The sequence below is a fragment of the Theropithecus gelada genome, chromosome 3, assembly GCF_003255815.1.
Source record: "Theropithecus gelada isolate Dixy chromosome 3, Tgel_1.0, whole genome shotgun sequence".
Classification (NCBI taxonomy): Eukaryota; Metazoa; Chordata; class Mammalia; order Primates; family Cercopithecidae; genus Theropithecus; species Theropithecus gelada.
In genome coordinates, this window is record NC_037670.1 from 98,061,801 (window position 1) to 98,083,021 (window position 21,221).

General features: G+C 37.0%; 1 protein-coding gene across 18 annotated transcripts in view; it reads left to right on the top strand.

The window, feature by feature from the left end:
- The window catches only part of DGKB (diacylglycerol kinase beta), an 837,327-nt gene that overhangs the window by 254,071 nt on the left and 562,035 nt on the right, over nucleotides 1-21,221 (top strand). For all 18 annotated transcript variants that reach the window (XM_025380374.1, XM_025380383.1, XM_025380380.1 and 15 more), the window contains one exon: nucleotides 5,156-5,309. In XM_025380374.1, coding sequence (XP_025236159.1) covers nucleotides 5,156-5,309 — 154 coding nt within the window. The remainder of the gene's footprint in view (nucleotides 1-5,155; nucleotides 5,310-21,221) is intronic.

Genomic DNA, 21,221 nt, shown 5'->3' on the forward strand with positions numbered 1-21,221 from the left:
AGATAATATAAACAGTGATCCTTACCTTTCCTTTTACTGGTTTGCACAGGGAGAGGGAGGCCAAATATCTGAGTGTTATAAAATATTTTATCTCTTTGCTGGCATGTCAGGCTTCTGGGTTCCCCTCCCCTGAGCTCAACTCTAAGCCAACTAGTTTAAGGTTTGAGAAATAAACAGGTTTGAGAAATAAGCAGGTTGAAGGACGCATCTGAGAGGAGTGTCCTGTAGTATGGAGACACGATTAACCATCTGTGAAGAGAGGACCAACGGGGAAAAATAAAGCATTTTTTCCAAAAGAGCCCTAGGGCTCAGAATGTATCTGTAAGCGGCACAGACTGAAGATGAATGGCTACTCATCTAGAAAGAGGGGAACAAGGCGTCCCTGGTTCCTTTCTTTTCCTAGCGAACGCCCAGGGTACATGAGAGAGAGAAGGAAAAAGCTTCCTCTTTCCTTCTTTCATCCTTATATCCCCAAGTCCTGGTGACCACAACAGGGTGCCACCCATGGGTGTCAATGCAGCTTTCACTCACGTTAACAGGTGGGCCTAGGGCATGGGATTATCCACACTTCCCCATGCACTCACTGCCTTTCCCTCTGCTATAAGTAGCCTTTGAGTTCCCGAAACCTCATTTAAGCCATGGATACTAGCATGACCTCTATCCATGAAATGGGAGGCTTGGCTTAATCAACCAGAATTAGTCATGCTCATGTGTGCTGTGTGCCTTTTAACTTCCATTGTTGTCTGCCTCTGGATCCCTAAGACCCAGTTTTCTTTCCTAGGGCTTCAATCCAAAGCTTGGAATTGAGTTTGGGACAAAAGAATTGCCTCCCTATCATAAGCCAGATGCTAAGGTGAAGCTCTAAAATTGGATCCTCTCAAACATGAGAGAGAAAAGGGTGTCCTGTGCATTGGAGTCCTGGCCTAATAAAACACCTTTCAAGAAAAATCCTCTGGCATTGAGAAGCCCCTTGTACTCACAGGGCTGTGTTATTAGGTTGGTGCAAAATCAATTGTGGTCCCTGCCAATCTAGGTAATAGCAAAAACTGTAACTACCTTCACACCAATCCATGAACTCCTGACCTGGTGGAGAAAAGAAAGGGAAAAAAAAAAAAAAAAAAAAAAAAAAAAAAAGCTTAAGCAGAGGGCAGGGAAATGCCTGGGGAAGAAACCTCTTGTTCTTACGCAAACAGAGAGAACATTTTAATCGTTGTCCCACCAAGCTGGACTCCTTGGCCAGGGGAGAGGAAGACTGTATGGATGTGTGGCAGGGAACACTGGCCACCTGTCTGCACAGGGCCTCTGGCCCCCAAGATTGCCCTGGGGCCCAGGCAGCAACTTCGGCTCAGTCCCACCCTGCATGGCTGTTGGACGCCAAGTGTATATACAGCAGACACAGCCATGTGCCCCAGCAGGGAGGGAATGGGGCACAGGGAGCCACCACTTTCGCATCTTTCCCATGTGGCAGCCATTGGGGTTGGGGTGGAACACCCTTGGTATTGTAAAGGAAAAGATAGGTGCCATTACAGTCCTGAAAAAAAAAGAAGAAAAATGCCTTAGCAAAGACTGTGTTGGACTGAGGCCGACATTCCCAAATCCAAGAGTGACGCAGGGGATGCAGTTTCCTCTGCCTTCAGAAAAAGTCTAAGGACTGGAAGGCCTAGAAACGAAAGTGAAAGGAAGGGTTCACATTTTACTCACCCTTCCTCATGTCCCCATATAGGCCACCAAATGATGCAGGCATTCTTGGTTCTTAATTCAGCTAAATCCAGGTGCTTGTCTCACGACCAGGAAAAATTAAGCATGCAGACACATTGAAGGGTAAAGAAGGTGGAATTTATTAAGAGAAAAGAAAGCTCTCAACAAAGAGAGGGGTCCTGCATTCAGTTTTCCACCTCACAAATTAAATACCAGGCCACCACACATGAGCTGAAGAGGCCAGGATTCTCCCCTGCATAAAGCATGACTTTCTGGTAGCTCCACCCCATTTTTCCAGTGCACATGTGGGTCCTTAGTCTGAACCACTCCACAGTGATTTATTTCCCTTACTGAGTATGTGTTAAGGGACATGCTTAGACCATGGGCATGTTTAGACAGGCCTCCTGTGCACAATGACCTGGGCAGTTTGGAGGTTCTCCGAGGACCCTCTCTTATCTGCCAAGACATTTGTCTGTGTCCTGCCTCTATCAATAGATATTAAAGTTCATTTTTCCTTTTGCTTGCTTATTTTTCTGGCTTTCATCATTAAATTACAGACAATGATTTTAATGACCATCTACCTGGGTTCTGAAAGGCTCTGTAAAGAGCACACACTTGGGATTTGGCATATTTTTCCTTCAAAAGAACAGATAAATTCCTTGCCCCATATCAGTTAGGTGGTGAGTGGAAGTATTAGAATTTGAAACACAATTGCTTTATTCTGAATTCTGTTTTTGTTGGTTTTGTTTGTTTGTTATGTTACCAAGTTAAAATCTTGGCTTGAAAGAAGTGTTTTAAGGTATAATTATGGTCCAAAAGCAGATTCAGAGAAAAACTTTCACTAATTTCTAGTCCTTTACTACTTCCAGAAGTTCACATTTTATTACTAGCTTTTAAAGTAGCAACAAAGACAACAATGAACCGTGCATGGCTTGTTAAATGAATATGAAAACATGTGAAGTAATGTGGCTTTTAGGCTTCTTCTTCAAATATTGTTTGGAATTGTGAATTTTTAAAATGGAGATTCTTTACACAAAAATTGATTCAATTACATACAATGTTTTCTGTGTGCCAGATGTCATTCAGATGCTTTAAAAATAGTAAATAATATGTTCCTCCTAACAAATCAAGAAGTAGGTGCTATTATTCTCATTTTATAGATGAAGAAATTGAGGCACAGAGAGCTTAAATTGTCCACAGTCACACAGCTTGTGTTGGTTTCAAGAGTAGATCCAGGTAGTCTGACTTCAAAGACCATGCTCCTTATCATCTGTTATGTTGCTAAATAAAATACTGACTATGGAAGACCTAGGAACAGAAGGAAGTGCTGCCATAAGTAACTTTGCTTCTAACCATAATGCTTGTGAATATTTTCATCCCACAGACTTCCTGCAACTTTACAATAAAATCAACTCCTGGTTCCTCATGGGCCTTCATACATGTTGAAGATTAGCTATCAATTTTGGTCACTCAGCCAAGTGAATGTGGAATACTTCTCTTTAATAGGCCGTCTCTAAGGAGCTCTCTTAGTAAGAGTAGGTGCTCCTTTTCAAGGAAACTATTTGGATCTCGTGTCTGACTGTTGGCCTAATCACCATGTTTTTAAGTATTGGCTGAATTCATTGTAGCAAATTGCTTTTTTGGAAGCACTACTCCTACCTGAGGCTATTCTTCACATTTTTAAATATTATTTAGAGTTTTTGGTTATGTAATTCACTCTTCTACTAGAATTGACAATCTTCTTCTTCTTTTTTTTTTTTTTCTGAGACAGAGTCTCGCTCTATCACCAGGCCGGAATGTAGTGACACAATCTCAGCTGACTGCAACCTCCACCTCACAGGCTAGAATTGACAATATTCTATGGTAGTGGTGGTAATTTATTAAATATGGAAGAAAATGAAATCTTCTTACTGCCACCAAAATAAATATCTGAAGTGTCCTTGTGAGAATCAATAAGCAAAGTGAAACTAAATTAAAAAGTTAGATTAAGGTATAGGCAGAATCTTGGGACTATTAATAAATAAAGGGTTTGGTTTCATTGTTTTATTGCCTGAGATTCTATTAGGTAAAAAAGCAAACATCATATATAAACTTAATTGGCACATGATCAAATCTATACAAATTTACTATCTCTAATGATATTCCTGAATGTCATATTTAATTTTAGGTTTGTCCCAAATAATGCAATAATAAAATTGGTCATTCTCCGTGTCTTTCCCTCAGTATTATCACACTGGAAAAACAAACTTTCTATTCCAAAGTTAATTTTATTCTTACCTGCCAGGAATGTGAACAGATCTAAGAGCATCAGCCAGCCAAATTTCCTCTTTGTCCTATTTTCAGTTGCATCTCAGCACATTAAATTGGGGGAAAAAAATGCCCTTCAAGGGCTTACTATCAAGCCCATCGCTTGCACTCTCTTGATCTGGGTACATGTGGCTTTATTCCAGCCTCTTCTCTGTAGGTCTTCTAGTCCTTTCAAATGCCCTACTGGAGAGAACCCAAGACCACTCCATCGGCCTTCTCCTCCATGTGGTCTACATCTGTTTCCCAGAAAATGATCATGCACCATTGTTCCTGCAGTCACGAGGAGTTTTGGCCAACTTAAAATAGCACCATTTTCTTGCCTTTGTCCCCAGAGCACCCATGTGCTTGTCCTCAATTTCCTAGGAAGGAGTCAGATCCTGGCCCACTGCCTTCATCTCCAAGGAGAAACCAAGCTCTTCACTATGGCTCCTGTAAAAGGCTCTCATTAAGCTTGAGATTGGAAGTTGTCTTCTATCACCGTTTCCCCTAAAGGGCATGGAGATCCTAACACCACCAAAATTCTCTCCAAATAAATGTCTACTCATTTATATAGTTCTACAATGAGTATCAGAGAGTAAGGTCTTAAAATATGTTTCTTTGGAAAGTCTACATATGTAGTTTTAGAAGGTTATATCAATTGAGCTTGGCATTTAGTTGACACATTAAGGTTAACCTCTTTTTACATTGTCAAAAGCAATAATCACCATTAGTGACAAGCAAAAAAGATGGAAAATTCCTTTCTCTCTGAGTGCAAATGACTCTGTATTGGCTTGTTCACAGTGAATGCCTGATTTAATCACTGCAACAACTGTGTGGGGTAGGATTATTATTATTCCCAATTTAGACAGGAGGAAACTAAGTTTCAAAGAGTACATTTTTCAAGGCATTACAGATACTGTGGAAATAGAAATATCTAACTAGAAACTTATTCCTCTTCCTGCTATGCCATCACAGGTAAGACATACTTATCCCAATGCCAATGTTAGCCCAGGACGACCCACTCTATTTCTCAAATAGGCACTTTCCTTTTGTTAAACTTGGATATAAAATGGTTTGAGGTCATTTCTACTTCTAATGATTTTGAACACAGCACAAAATTTTAACATTTGGTTGGATCTTAAAATATATGTTTAATCTTTTTTTTTTCCAGACAATAGATTTTGAAGGTTTCAAACTATTCATGAAGACATTCCTGGAAGCCGAGCTTCCTGATGATTTCACTGCACACCTTTTCATGTCATTTAGCAACAAGTTTCCTCATTCTAGTCCAATGGTAAAAAGTAAAACTGCTCTCCTATCAGGCGGTAAGTTGTTTATATAATACAAATTTCAAAGGCTAAATAAATATCTAGTTATCATAAAAAATGAATGATGATTTGCATAAAAATTGTTTTTTTGCAGTATTTAGACTTTCACAATAAGATTGTGTGAGTTATTTAAAATGTTTCCAGTATAATTATAGCTAATTAGAGAAAATATAATTTATCCTTATCTATCACTTGCTTTAGAATTCTATGTTTAGGTAATAATTTGAAGAGATATTTCCATCAAATTTGGAAAACTGCTCTTTTTAAATAGCTAGATAAGTATAGATTGCTGAGTATTTGAAAATGTGGTCATAAAGCAATTATATCTAAAAAACTTATAATATTTAATATCTATTGTGCTAATTGCCAGTATACTTTCACATGTTTAGATTTGTAAGCTCAGAACAGAGATTTGATTTTTCTTTTAGATACCTTAAATTTGTGTCACCATAGAGATGGTAGTTCTCTCATTATGGGTAGATTTTTAGAGACGCATAATTACACTAATACCTGTTGTATCAATCTCCCTCCAGTCAGGAAAACAGAAATTTCACTGTATTACCCAATGTAATTGGTTAAACTGTTTTGGAGGGTTGAAAAAGCAAAAAGAAAACACAGGTGATGTAGATAGACTCACAGGAAACATGTGCTGCCCTTAGATGGCGATAATCACAACCCAGAAGCCCTGAGGAAGGATTCCTTGGAGCTAGGATGAAATTCTGAGGTGAGCGGTTGCCTAGCGGACCCAGCTCTTGTGCTTCTGTGGCAATGATACTTCCCGGCTGCCTCTGGAATTCAAGCTCGGGAATTCAATATGGGTCTATAGCCCAGGAACTCAGACCTATGAGGAGGGTGCATCACCGTGGCCTGTCCCAGATTGCCTAGCGGGGAGCTCATTGTGCCTTTGATGGTGTGAACATGAGCTAGAGACCAGAGCCTACACTGGACAACCCGCTACGGGGCTGAATGGCTGCAGAGATTCAACAGGAGCAGCAGGTTCTCTCTCAGGGTCTACCCCTTCTCCCCCAACTCCCCTCCCCACTGCCCCAACCCCTGTGCCTTCTCATCTCTCTCTAGTGTCCTCTATGGACAGAGCAGGAATCCACTGGCAATGAAGAAATATCTGCAACAGTGTTTCTCACTCTGATCACAGGACTCTTTGAACTCTTAAAAACTGAGGACCTGAAGGAACTTATGTTTATGTGAGTGATATCTATTGAAATTTACCATATTAATGATGAGACATTCCAAAAATAACAAGAATCAGCCCACTACCTGTTAACAAAAAACAACCCATTCTTATGAAAAATAACTATTTTCAAAAACAAACAAAAATAGTGAGAAGGGTAGCATTGTTTTGCATCATTGCAAATCTCTTTAATGCCTGGCTTCATGGAGGAAAGCTGGGTAAATTATATCTGGTAGTATGTTTCTGTTGCTGGATCATATGTCATATAGCTTCTTGAAAACTTCACTGTACACTCAAAAGAGAATGAGAGTAAGAAAAGCAAATAATAACTCAATTCCATTATGAAAATTATTTTGACCTTAAAAATCCCCTGCAAGGAGCTCAGGGATCAAGGAGATCCACAGGTCTAGAGATTCCCAACTCCAGAATCACAAAGTAGCATATAGAATTGTTGGTATAGAGGCCAGACACAGTGGATCACGCCTGTAATCCCAGGACTTTCCAAGGCTGAGGTGGGCAGATCACAAGGTCAGGAATTTGAGACCAGCCTGACCAACATGGTGAAACCTCGTCTCTACTAAAAATACAAAAAAATTAGCCGGGCATGTGGCAGGTGCCTGTAGTCTCAGCTACTCGGGAGGCTGAGACAGGAGAATCACTTGAACCCAGGAGGCAGAATTGCAGTGAGATGAGATCGCATCACTGCACTCCAGCCTGTGTGACAGAGCGAAACTCCATTTCACACACCACACACACACACACACACACACACACAGACACACGTGTGTTGGTAAAGAGATAAGTTCAATAACGGACATTCTGAAAAATAAAAATGCAAGAACATGTAACTAAGAAATAGATGGTTGAGTCATAAATGAAACTTAGACAATATGATGAAGAGTCCATAATATTAAGCATTACATTGTACTGCTTCCCTCCCTCCCTCCTTTCTTCCTTCTTTCTTTCCTTTTCTTTTTCTTTCTCTCTCTTTCCCTTCCTCCCTCCCTCCCTTCCTTCCTCCCTCCCTCCCTCCCTCCCTCCCTTCCTTCCTTCCTTCCTTCCTTCCTTCCTTCCTTCCTTCCTTCCTTCCTTTCCTTCTTTCCTTCTTTCCTTCTTTCCTTCTTTCCTTCTTTCCTTCTTTTCTTTTTCTTTTTCTTTTTCTTTTTCTTTTCTTTCCAGAGTCTGGAGTGCAATGACGAGTCAGGCTGGAGTGCAATGATGTGATCTTGGCTCACTGTAACCTCTGCCTTCTGGGTTCAAGGGATCTTCCTGCCCCAGCCTCCCAAGTAGTAGCAATGATGTGATCTTGGCTCACTGCAACCTCTGCCTTCTGGGTTCAAGGGATCTTCCTGCCCCAGCCTCCCAAGTAGTTGGGAACTACAGGTGCATGCCAACATGCCCAGCCAATGTTTATATTTTTAGTAGAGACAGAGTTTTTTCATGTTGGCCGGGCTGGTCTCGAACTCCTGGCCTCAAGCAATCTGCCTGCCTCAGTCTCCCAAAGGGCTGAGATTACAGGCATGAGCCATGGTGTCTGGCCTTCGCATCTATTAATGATGTAACGTATTTTTCCTAAAGTAATCATATGTTGATAGAAGCTTTTTTAAAACAAGTGTACCTATTCTACATGATAGCCCTTCAAGATATATGATGACTAATACGTTTATCATCATTTTTCTCTTCTTATAAAATATTTTTAGATTCTTAAATAATTCTCTTTCAATCACGAATTGAGAGGCTCGCCACACTTTCTGTTTTTCTCAGAATGAGTTTCAGTGGATCTGTTCTTAATGTGTAGTGTTACAGTTTAATAGTGTTTTAGGCTGAATATTTTTAAATGATTCTAGGAATTAAAACTTCCATGTTCTCTGCTGCATGATATAAATGTATCACACATACCTTAAATTGAATTAAACAAGAAAGTTGTCCTGTATTTAATTCTACATAATATGATATTGTCCTTGAGTTTTGAGAAAGAAGAGAAAATCTTTATGGATAGTTTTGTCTGTCTAAAAAACTGTATCACACATAGAAGAGAACAATTCTGATAATTTAGATGATTTTGTAAGAATTTCAAACCTAAACCTTCCTTTTCTTCTAATAGCATATATTAAGTACTGAATAGAAGATGCCAGATTTACTAGAGGTAAAAATCAAATCAGGTTTCAAAATGGAAAAAAAAAATAAAAAAACAAAACAAAACAAAAAAAACGAAAAACAGATTGTACTTGATTTGGGAAAAATTGCACAGACTACATGAAAGGAATATGGGCTGTGTAATGCTCACGAAGCAATGATTAATTAAACTCCGATTCCTTTTCAAAGCTTGGCCTCCACATTTTAGAACTAAGTACATAGTGTACTGTCCAGGACTATTTCTAACCCTATATATTTTTTCAGACCCACCTTTGATAGTTTTTGTTTTTGTTTTTGTTTTTTCCATGAGGAAGAAGCAACAATAGACAACAATAAAATTTTCAAGGCTGAGGTAGCCTTGACTCAGAAACTGACAAAAGAAATGCCTTTCCATTCATAGAATCTTGCTTTGCAATAATCTGTTATCTAATGTATAATGAGGTGTTTTTGTGGCTGAAAAATAACAGACTTTTGAACAGAGAGGGACTATAATCTGGTTTGGTTTTCCTGTTACCGGTCACCATATTTCATTACCACAGTTCCAGCAGGAATAGAGTAGCTAGTCTTTTACTCTATATAGCAACTAAAAAATAAGGGCTTCTCAAGAAAAAGCAACACTGAAAAGGAAAAATAATTATGCTCACTACAGAACGATAATCAATTATAAGATAAAACATTTAGTTTTATCTTATAATGGTAAAAGTAAAACATTTAGTTTTTATAGAATAAAAATTTTAAAATAATTATAAATAGGCATAAAGGTTGTATGTATTTATACATGTGCATATGTATATCTGGGTTTTATTTGACTATAGTATGTAATGATCCATTTGGCATTTAAGGATATGGGTGCAGGAGATATATGAGTACATGGAGTCGTAGTCATCCCCACCTTTTGAGACATTCATTCCCACCTGAAGTTACTTTAATGAGACTCCAGGATCCAGAGTCACAGTGAAGAAGGTGATAAAATCTGAGTTCCATGGACATGAAGCACAGTGCCACATAGGCTATAGCATCTGCCTACAGCCCTATTTGCTCCATCTCCCTTCCCTATGCACCCTATATCCAACTATTTGCAGTGACTTAAACCTGCTCTTCTCACTCAGGACTGAGTTTTCTTACATGATGTTTCTTTGCCTTTATCGCATGAAAACCCAATGCTTCCTTAAAGCCTCAGCTAAAGTGTCACTCTTAATTAAATAGTATGCAATGTGTTCCATACTAGGAGTTCAATGATAAATAAGATGGCACACCTGGAGTGTGCAACTCAGAAGCAACCCTGGCACTCTTGTACTTTTACAAGACACCATTTGTCCCTTGTAGCATCCCTGTCCCTTCTCCATCCCCACCCATGCCAACTCCAATCATTTAGTATTCATTAATTGAATTAACTGCCTTCAGAGAAATTATCTTTCTTTACATATAGGATAGCAATCAACAGCAATTACTAGTAACTGGTGGTGTCCTGAAGAATATAATAATTTTAAAAGGGCATAATATAGTATATTAACTCACTTAAGCACTCATACTGTTTGTTTCTGTTGGACAACACAATGTCCAAAATGTTGCATCTGTAATAGGAAATGTCTGGTATTTGTTGCAGGTCAGTGTAACAGTTTTTGTTGTTGTTTCTTCCTGTTTTATAAGAAAGAAAGAGAAGATTTTCCTAGCACCCTTTAAATAATAATGGGTGCTCAATTGATAGGTGTGTCATTTAGTAATTTATTTTATTCTATTTTATTCATTCATTAATTCATGCATCCCATCATCCATTTATTTAAACTCATTATATGCTAGGAATTCCATGGGAAAGCTGAGGATCCTTTAAAGTCAAGCAGGAAGATGAACAATTATGTGATCAATTATATTATAATAAATATTATAACCCACTTTTGAACTGACTATCTGGAGAAAACAGTGAGGTGCCTACAGGAGCCCAAATAAAACTAGAGGAAAAGAGGAGGTGAACCATTGCAGGAGTCATTCCGGATAAACTGGAGTTATCCAGGATAAATTGGATTTATCCAGGTAAAGTTGGGGAGCGGAGTAGGTACAGGTGAGAAAGGGTGCAAAAGGATATCCAAGGAGAAAAATCAACATACACATTTCTATTCAAATATATTTTTAAATGTCCCATCAAAGGGCAGTGTATGAACTGTAAGACATTCAGTATTCATTGATTCAAAATTCATCACTTACAAATTGATATTTACTGTTAAAGTTGTTAGGGATACATCAGTGAGCAAAGTAAAACCCACTTCTCATGGTCATTTACATTCTAGTGGGGAGAGGCAGACAAACGGAAAAGTAAATGTGTGTACCATATCAGATGGTAGTAAGTACTATTGGCAAAACTGAATACAAAAAGAGACTGGAGGCCGGGCACAGTGGCTCATGCCTGCAATCCCAGCACTTTGGGAGGCTGAGGCAGGTGGATCACAAGGTCAGGAGTTTGAGACCAGCCTGGCTAACGTGGTGAAACCCTGTGTCTACTAAAAATACAAAAATTAGTCGGGTGTGGTGGTGCACACCTGTAATCCTAGCTACTCAGGAGGCTGAGGCAGGAGAATTGCTTGAACCTGGGAGGCAGAGGTTGCAGTGAGCTGAGATGGGAGCACTGCACTTCAGCCTGGGTGACAGAAGTGAGATTCCATCTCAAAGAGAGGAAGGAAGGAAGGAAGGAAGGAAGGAAGGAAGGAAGGAAGGAAGGAAGGAAGGAAGGAAGGAGAGAAAGAAAAGAAAGAAAGAAAGAAAGAAAGAAAGAAAGAAAGAAAGAAAGAAAGAAAGAAAGAAAGAAAGAAAGAAAGAAAAGAAAAGAAAGAAGAGAAAGAGAGAAAGAGAGAAAGAGAGAGAGAGAAAGAAAAGGCTGAAAGGCTGGCTGGAAAGTGCAGTTTGAGGCTGAAGATGACCGGGAGTCTGGGATTCTCATGATTCACTTAAACTAAGATAGGAGATCAAAAAGTTCATTTCTGTTTGTCCCAGAGCAGATGATGCTCATGGCTTTGTAAATATTGGGCATGGCCTGGAGTGGAATGAGGGAAGAGGGCCTGTCAAGGTCAGAGCCCCAAGGACCTCAGGAGACTGGAGGAAGATAGACTTGTCAAGAGCACTGAGAGATCTGGGTCTGGCCTGGACTCCAGTTGTGCTGCTGCAGAAGAGGCGAGAGAGGTGGCCAAGACCAGGTGGGGAAAAGTTTTGCCTGTCATACTAAGTGATGAATTTTATCCAGAAGAAATTGGAAAGCCATTATGAGATTTTAAGCCAGAAAATAATTACACTGCTAGTGATGTAGAAGCTATCATGAAGGAGAATGAGGTTGAAGGTATAAAAGGGTCCAGAAGATATTTCAGATTGAGAGTAGAGTGTAGTAACAGCTATCTCCGAAAAAAAATTAGGTGCCTTATCATTGGTTCCCAACTCTCCCATTGCTTGTTTGATGAGGCAATGGTTAATTTGCACTGTGGTGCTACACATATCAATAAGCTATGATATCAATAGGAGGATTATGTCATTTTATGTTTTCTATGCATTAAAGTCACACCCCAAATACTTTTTAGGCAGAAAAGGAAAAACGATTCTTTTATGTCTGTCAGAAAATTAATCAATTAAGAACAGAAAATTGTACAATGAGAATGAGATACTTGAACCTTGAGAGAAATGTTCTTTCACCAAATAGACTTACTGAATGTTCTTGTCCAAAGGTATACTTTATTAATTGTGCTGAGAAGAAGATATTTCTCTTATTAGGACTGTCTTGAGGATATTAAATATATATGTGTGTATGTGTATTTTTTATTACTGTGCTGTACCTTAACAAGTCTTTTATAATTGATAAGTTATTTCAGTTTCCACAATGCAAACAAGGAAAGACAGGGTCCCCAAAACACAAATTGAACAGACTACATAGCTTGTGTGACTATGAGATCGGGGAATTCCTGACACATGGTAGATATTTTAAATATTTTGATATTTATTAATGTCGATATACTTATTACTGTTGAGGTAATAAACTTACTGACATAGAAATGCTCCAGGAATAAAGATGAAATAAATTCTGTCTACTGGCCAATTCACATTTATTTATATCAACCTTTACATTCCATGTACCTCTGTAGTACTGAATTCATACTTCTAATTATTATCGTTAGAAGTAATGATCCACAAATTATTTTACTTCAAAAAATATTTTATCCTGCCAGCCTCTTCCTTGCAATAATTTTGTGGTCTTGTTTTTAATACAATTACTGCCGGTAAGGGATGATTTCTCTTCAAGTCTCTCCTTTAATCATTAAATGGTTTTTAATATATTAGACTTAATTAATCAGATTTCTTTTTTCTTCCATTTGAATATTCCAAGTAAATTTTGGTCCTCAAATTTTCCACCTTTACTTTATTATTAGGTTTATTCACCCAACACACATTTCTGTATTTTCATTTGCATCTTAATGATTGCATACTAAATGATAGTGTTGTCTTAATATTTTTGTACTTTCATATTCAAAAATATTTATTTACAGTTTGTAATATTGTAGTAAAAGGAAATAAGAGATTTAATACCCTGCAGAGGCCCAAATCCATCATAACATTTTTTTCACTCATAAAAACACCTAGTCATAGCTAGAAAATATGCAATGGTGTTGGACACTTGCTTTGATCCCCTGGAATGAAAGCTCTGTGGAAATGGGATTTTCCTCCTTTGTTCAATGTTTTATCCTCAGTACCTGGGATCTGTTTTTACATGACTAATCTTAAGGGTCCTGAATATTTATTGTGTTTATAATTATAAAGGGCATGCTAGTTGTATATCTAACAAAAACACAGATGAGCAATAAGAAAAATCATACGTAAAGATTTGGCAAATATATGTGCATGTTTACACATGCAAGCACACATATAAATACATGTTCACAAACATATTAAGATAGATGGCCCAAGACATGGGCCAAATGGAAGATGAAAATTAAGAGTTCTCAGCTATGGCTATGATTTCTAATATTCTTTCAAATGTTTATGACTTAATCAATGTATCCACTCTTAAGAGTCTTGAAAACCAGACTCTTAAAACGAAGGTCTTTTATTGAGAGGCAGAAGACAGTTTCCTCTGATTTATTTTTCTCTGACCAGCCTCACAGAATCATGCTTAGAGTATAAAACTCCAATTCAGGCCAGGCACGGTGGCTCACGTCTGTAATCCCAGCACTTTGGAAGGCCAAGGTGGGTGGATCACCTGAGGTCAGGAGTTTGAAAACAGCCTGGCTAACATAGCGAAACCCCGTCTTTACTAAAAATACAAGAATTAGCTGGGTGTGGTGGCAAGTGCCTATGATCCCAGCTACTTGGGAGGCTGAGGCCGGAGAATCACTTGAACCTGGGTGGCAGAAGTTACAGTGAGCTGAGATTGAACCACTGCACTCCAGCCTGGGCGACAGAGCGAGACTCTGTCTCAAAAATAAATAAATAAATAAATAAATAAATAAATAAATAAATAAAATGAAACTTCAATTCAGACTTCATTTTGAGTCATACCTGTGCAACTCGTTCTCACTTCTGCTTTCTTAAATGTAAAATGAGGATAATATGTGTATGTATTTCATTAACTATTGTGAGATTGAAAAAAAACATGATGCATGTAAATCATTTGAAATACTATTTTGTACATTATAAATGCTTAATAAATGTCAGTCATTACCATTATTCATTAAATAAATTATGTTTCAATGTTTTGGTGTGCATACATAGCATAAAGGTCAAATTCAACATATTGGTTGGGCATGGTTGCTCTCACCTGTAATCCCAGCACTTTGGGAGGCCAAGGTGTGTAGATCACTTGAGGTCAGGAGTTTGACACCAGCCTGGCCAACATGGTGAAACTCTGTCTCTACCAAGAAATACAAAAATTAGCTGGGTGTGGTGGCTCACACCTGTAATGCCAGCTTCTTGCAGGCTGAGGTGGGAGAATCTCTTGAACCCTGGAAGTGGAGGTTGCAGTGAACGTGCCACTGCACTACAGATTGGGCATCACAGAGTGAGACCCTGTCTCAAAAAAAAGAAATCGACATATCATTTTTCTTAAAGATATTGTACATTCTGAACAATATCTGTACAGTGAAATTTAAGGAGATTATTGGAATTTATTTTCATGTGATAAATATAGAAAATTTGGCATCATGGGCTCTTTTAATATGTGGTGGTTTAATTATTTTTGTCCCATACTTATATATATTCAAATTACTGAGAATAATTTAAATAGCTTTCAATTATTTACCTGCATACAGTATATAGCCTACACAACTGTATTATCTGCATACAGTATATAGCCTACACAACTTGATATGGTACCCACTAGCTATCCATTGCTATTTAAATTTAAATTCACTAATAACTATGGTCAAATAGTCATAGGTAGTTAATTTTATTGTATTGAAGAGTGCAGAAAGGTTTTTTTTTGTTTGTTTGATTGTTTTGTTTGTTTGTTTTCAGGAGACAAAATCTTGCTCTGTTTGTTGCCCAGACTGCAGTGGTGTGATCATAGCTTACTGTAACCTTGAATTCCTGGGTTCAAGTGATCCTCTTGCTCAGCCCCCCAGGTAGCTGGGACTACAAATGCATGCTACCCTACTGGGTAATTTTTAATTTTTTTTATAGAGATGAAGTTTCTCTATTTTGCCCAGGTTGCGGCTCCAACTCCTGGACTCAAGTGATCTTTTTGCCTTGGCCTCCCAAAACTCTAGGATTATGGGTGTGAACCACTGCTCTCAGCCTGCAGAAAATTTTATTGGACAGCACTTGTGTAGACAGATCTCATTTTTACTGCTTTTAAAAAGAGTCCAAAGTTTGGAATTAGATGATTTGTCCTCACCTTTTTGCTCCGTTGACTGACTGGTATGTGATCACGAACAGTTTACTTACTGACTTTCCACTTTCTCATCTTTAAAACAGAATTGTAGGGTCAAATAAGACCACTGTACAAAAATATTGTTTGCATACAACCAGAGCTGTTATTAATATTGTTCCTTTACAGAGATTACTCTGCTTTTCAAACATTATCCCCAAAGATCTGCACTTTAAGTCCTTCTCCCTGTAATTGCTTGTTTGAGGTTTTTGCCAATGTCCAAACAGATGAAAACCAGAGTGTGTTCTCAGAGAGGTTTGTCTGATCCCAGTTTCATATCGGGGACTCTAGCTCACAGTCTGTCTTCTCTTTATAAGGAATCACTATCTCTATTACGTTTCTTATTCACTGAAAATGCCATCTACCTCATTTTGCTGTCGGTTTGGATAAACAAAGAACGAAAGATAATTATAATATACTACAACAAGCATAGTTGAAAGATTAAGTGTAAAAATCATGAAATGTATGATAATACTAATATCAACTATTTTTATTCTGATTATCTATGCTACTCATTATGACCAATAGTAAGGATGTTGGAAATGTAATTATATTATGTGATAAATAAATCTGATACATTTCTGTAAATTGAACCAATATTTTAAAAGAAAAAGCTAAATTACGAGTGTTTTATTGCCTTATAAATTTAGAAATGTAATTCATGTTATTGTTTTTGACTATTTCATTAAGAAATAGAGAAAATGTCACTGTTTTCATTATCTGAACTGCAAATGTTTGAAAATAAAACAAATTGGATCAGAGGCACTAATTGAACAGGTATTCAAAACTTATCTGCTAAGAATTGAACCTGAGGCTGGAATTAAAATTATCTATTAAACACAACTTTTGAGGTTATTGTTTCAAGAAGTGAAGTGTCTAGATTGGAGGATAATGAAAATCATGTGTTTAGAAATATGATAACAGTAGGCAACATTCAATTTAACTAATGCTAACTACTTTTTGTAACTAAAGCTTTGAAGAAAAGAATGTGTATATGCATATGTATGTATGTATATATATAATGAAATTATTTTAACAGAAATAAATGCTAAGTACAAGATAATTATTCCTAATAAGACTAATATGCTCCAGTTACAATGGTTATTTTTCACTTTATTTTGTACTTTGTTGTATATTATAATATATACACATACACATATATATGTATTTTATTTTATATATATATATACACACACACACACACACACACTTACTTCACTTTGGTGATGAAATATTTAAAACAGTATAGCCTAGGGCAAGTAGAAGAATCTGCAGATTATACTACTTTAAGTGTCAATTGCAATATTTACTCTGAAGCTCTGAAGCAATATTTAGTTCTGTTCACTTGAGGCCAACAAACAAACCAACCAACACACCCTTTTGTTTTGCCCAGCTATATGTTTCGTTTTAGTTATAAAGAGAGAATTTCACTGATGACTGGGTGAGTAAAATTGACCTTTGTTAATTAAAGATAGAATTTTGAGCTTCCTCACCAGAGGCTATTGCTGTTAGGGAGGATCCCACTTACTATTTCATGTTGTCATTTTACCATCTCAGCTGTAGTAAAGAAGCCTGGCTTGCAACTTCTTGGTTGCCATACATGTTGTCTCCTAAGCTTCTGAATAATCATTAGATTAGTGCAAACTTCTTAAAAGTTTTTTTTTCCTTAAAAGGAAAAAGGACTTTTCTTCAGGGTAGTGAACTGCATTCGAGGAACATAAGTAGTGAGTTTCAGCCAGATTTAGGGAAAGGGCAAAAAAATAAAAATAAAAATAAAAGTACAGTAGGGTGTAAAAATAATCCCTATGGAGTTAGGTTGAGGATGGGGCCTGCTTTCAGAAAAATAAATGATAACATAATATAAAGAAACATAAGAGAAAGTGGGCTGATCTTGGGGAGGTGGTGAGAGCAGGAATAAACCTGTGAGCTTTTTAATTTTAATTTTGTTTTTACTTTTATTATTATTATTATTTTGAGACAGTCTTGCTCTGCCACCCAGGCTGGGGTGCAATGGCACAATCTTAGCTCACTGCAACCTCCGCCTCCTGGGTTCAAGCGATTCTCCTGCCTCAGCCTCCGAAGTAGCTGGGACTACAAGCATGCACCATCATGCCCAGTTAATTTTTGTATTTCTAGTAGAGATGGGGTTTCATCATGTTAGCCAGGAAGTACTCGATCTCTTGACCTTGTGATCTGCCCGCCTCGGCCTCTCAAAGTGCTGGGATTACAGGCATGAGTCACAGTACCTGGCTGAGCTTTTTTATTAATTAAACACCTCAAAATTTAATCAAGTTGATGAATGAATAAACTGTAGTACATCCCAACAATGCAATGTTACTCAGTGATAAAAAGAAATGAGCTATCCGGCCATAACAAGACATGGAGGAAATGTAAATGCATATTAATAACAGAAAAAAAGCCAGTCTAAATAGCCAGTCTGTATGATTTCAACTCTATGACACTATGGGAAAAGCAAAATTAGGGAGAAAATAAAAGGTTCAGAGGTGGGTGGGAGGGCAGAGATAAATAAACAGAGTAAAAATATTTTAGGGCAGTGAAACTTCTCTGAAAGATACTATAATGGTGGACACATCATTATACACCTGTCTAAACTCATAGAATGTACAACAAAAAGAGAACCCTAATGTATATTATAGAGATTGGATAGTAATGAGATGTCAATGTAGTTTAACCAATTGTAACTAATGTACTACTTTGGTGGGGAATGTTGGTAGTGGGGAAGAATATGCATGTGTAGTGGGTAATAACTTTATAAACAGAAGTAGAATTAATGTGAAACATAGAGAGATATTTGATATAAGCAAGGCTTTAGTAAAGAAAATGAAGGAAAGATGTAAAGCAGTGTTCAATCTCTGTACGGTCTCAATTTTGTTGTGAGCCTCAAACTTTTTAAAAAAGAATAGTCTTTAAAAAATTAAGTCCTGTTCTACAATTTTCTTTTTATCGGGTAATAATAATAAAAGATCTTTGACGTTTTATCTTCTTCTTCAGTGCACTCTATAAATCATGGCAAAAGAACATATTTTACTCCTCATATTTGGCTGTTATTGGACTTTAGGAAGAGTTGATTAGTTCTTCAATGTATAGATTGAATATATGCCCATATTTCTTTTACATAAACTTTAAGCTATTTAAATGTAAAACTATGACACAATTAAATATGTGATATAGCTTTAATATTCAGTTAATATTTCATGGAAAGAAAATACATGATACAGCTTTAAACATTCAGTTATCCATATTTCATGTAATAAATACATGATACAGCTTTAAATGTTCAGTTAACAATATTTCATGAAAAGAAAATGGAAAATATTACTTATTTTTTCAAACAAAAATAATTTAGTACAGTAGCATATTCCTTCAAAAACATGGTGCTAAATACAAATTATATGTGTACGTTCATGCTCAATTTATACAGAAAAGACAGAAAAGACATACAGAAAAGACATTACATACAGAAAAGACAAAATTATGTGATCCTTACGTTCTCAATTGTTTGTGTTCAATATGCTGAAAGCTGATAATTAAACACTGTGTACCTTAGTTGTGTAAGTATAAATGATCATGCCGTGTTCTAAATAAAGTGAAGATCTATAATATATTTGACTTTCTTTCAAATAAATGTCAGAGCATGTTCTTTTATTTCTTTTTTGTTTTGTTCTGAATTTTTCTATAAAAGAGTTAAATCAAGCTGATTAAATCATTTCAGTACCACAGGGGGGAACGTTGGAAAAGAGGATTAGCTCATCAGCAAGATAAGTTAGGTCACAGCTTATCCGACCATAATTCAAGAGCTGTGCTCTCCAAGTCTGAAAGTTATGGTCATGTCAAGGGTCAGCACCAAATGTTTTTTATCATAAGTTGGAACTGCTTATTCCTGCAGCTGTCTGAGCTTTAGTTGACTAGTTTCAATTATTCGGGTAATTTTTTTTTTTTTTTAAAGCTCAAGATTGTCTTCAATTTTCTGCCTTCCTTGGTTCATAAATAACTATTAGTTTGTATTAGATATACTTTGATACTTCTATTAAAAAGGAAAGTCCATTTACAATACATGTCTCTGTTGATAACTTTATAAACAGGAGTAGAATTAATGTAAAACATAATGCCACATTTAAAATAAGTAACACTTCATTTTAAAAAGACAGGGGCAAGGCATGGTGGCTCACACCTGTAATCTCAGCACTTTGGGAGGCTGAGGTGGGTAGATCATGAGTTCGAGACCAGCCTGACCAACATGGTGAAACCTCATCTCTACTAAAAATACAAAAATAAGAAAAAAATTAACCGAACGTGGTGGCATGCACCAGTAATCCCAGCTACTCAGGAGGCTGAGGCAGGAGAATCACTTGAACCCAGGAGGCAGAGGTTGCAGTGAGCCAAGATCACACCATTGTACTCCAGTCCCTGGGTGACAGAGCGAGACTCTGTCTCAGAAAAAGAAAGGATGAAAGACAAAAAGCAGTGTTTTTTTTCAAACTGTGATTTTTGATCCATTGGTGGCTAGTAAGTTCAGTTTAGATGGTCTTTGAGAAAAATTTTAAGAATAGAATAGAATAGGAGTAGGTTAATATAGAAAAGAAAATATTTGAGCAATTATGAATCCCACTAATGTGTGTGTGTGTGCGTGCATGCATGTGCACTGTGTTAAGATGTAAATTATTTTTCTTACATTTTTATGATTGACCTTGAACAAAAATGGTTTGTAAGCTACCAGTGTAGAAACAAGAAGATGAGCTTGTCTTGCTGGTTATGAAACTCTGGGAAATTGAAATCTGTAAGACTGTCCCTAATCTGTAAAATGGAGAAAATGCACTCTACCTCACAGGGTTCATGTAAGAATAATATGCAATAATATGTGTTAAAGCTCCTACCATGATTTCAGTCATATATTAGGCACTCAATAAATAGTTCCCTTTATTAGTGACAACATCACCAATGATAAAACTAACTTGGGACATTTCACAACACATTGAATTATATGCCTGGGAATCTTCAGATGTCTTGACGAGATGATGGGTATTCATGGAAAGTTACAAATTGAAAAACTAGACTAGAGCGAGAGATACGCAGTCAGGTAGATCTGTGCTAAGAACACAGTTCTAGAACTGTATTTTGTTCCAGTTATTCCTTACAGTAGCTTCTGGTTGATTAGGAATCTAGTAGTCATTCAACCCATTAGTTATTTCTCCCAAATACCTCTAAAAATGTCATATATCCCTCAAAGGATAATTGGGGTTTGTCTTCAGGCCTTGTCAGATACACACAATCTGATTTCAGTGGCTTCTGGGTAAGATAGAACTACCAAGTTATTGTGAACATATTTCAGTTAGATTATCACCAGACAGGTAATAAGCAACCTATATCCTTGTCATAGTACCGACACAGATAATAGGTTTCAGAAATAAAGTGAGAACCATTTAAAAACCAAACCCCTAATATGTTTTTACCTCTCTAATATCCATCATGTTTATCCAGAGTTTTGCTTATGTTCTCTTTATTTTTACTCATGGGCAAATCCTTTGATGGTGAAAAAGGATGTCTTCTTCATGGTACTGGCAAATATTTGAAACAAATACATGACTTTATGAATGGATGATTGCTTATTATCAATAGAGAAATTATATTGTGAAAGACTCACATTTTTTTCTTTAGTATTTTGTGAAAA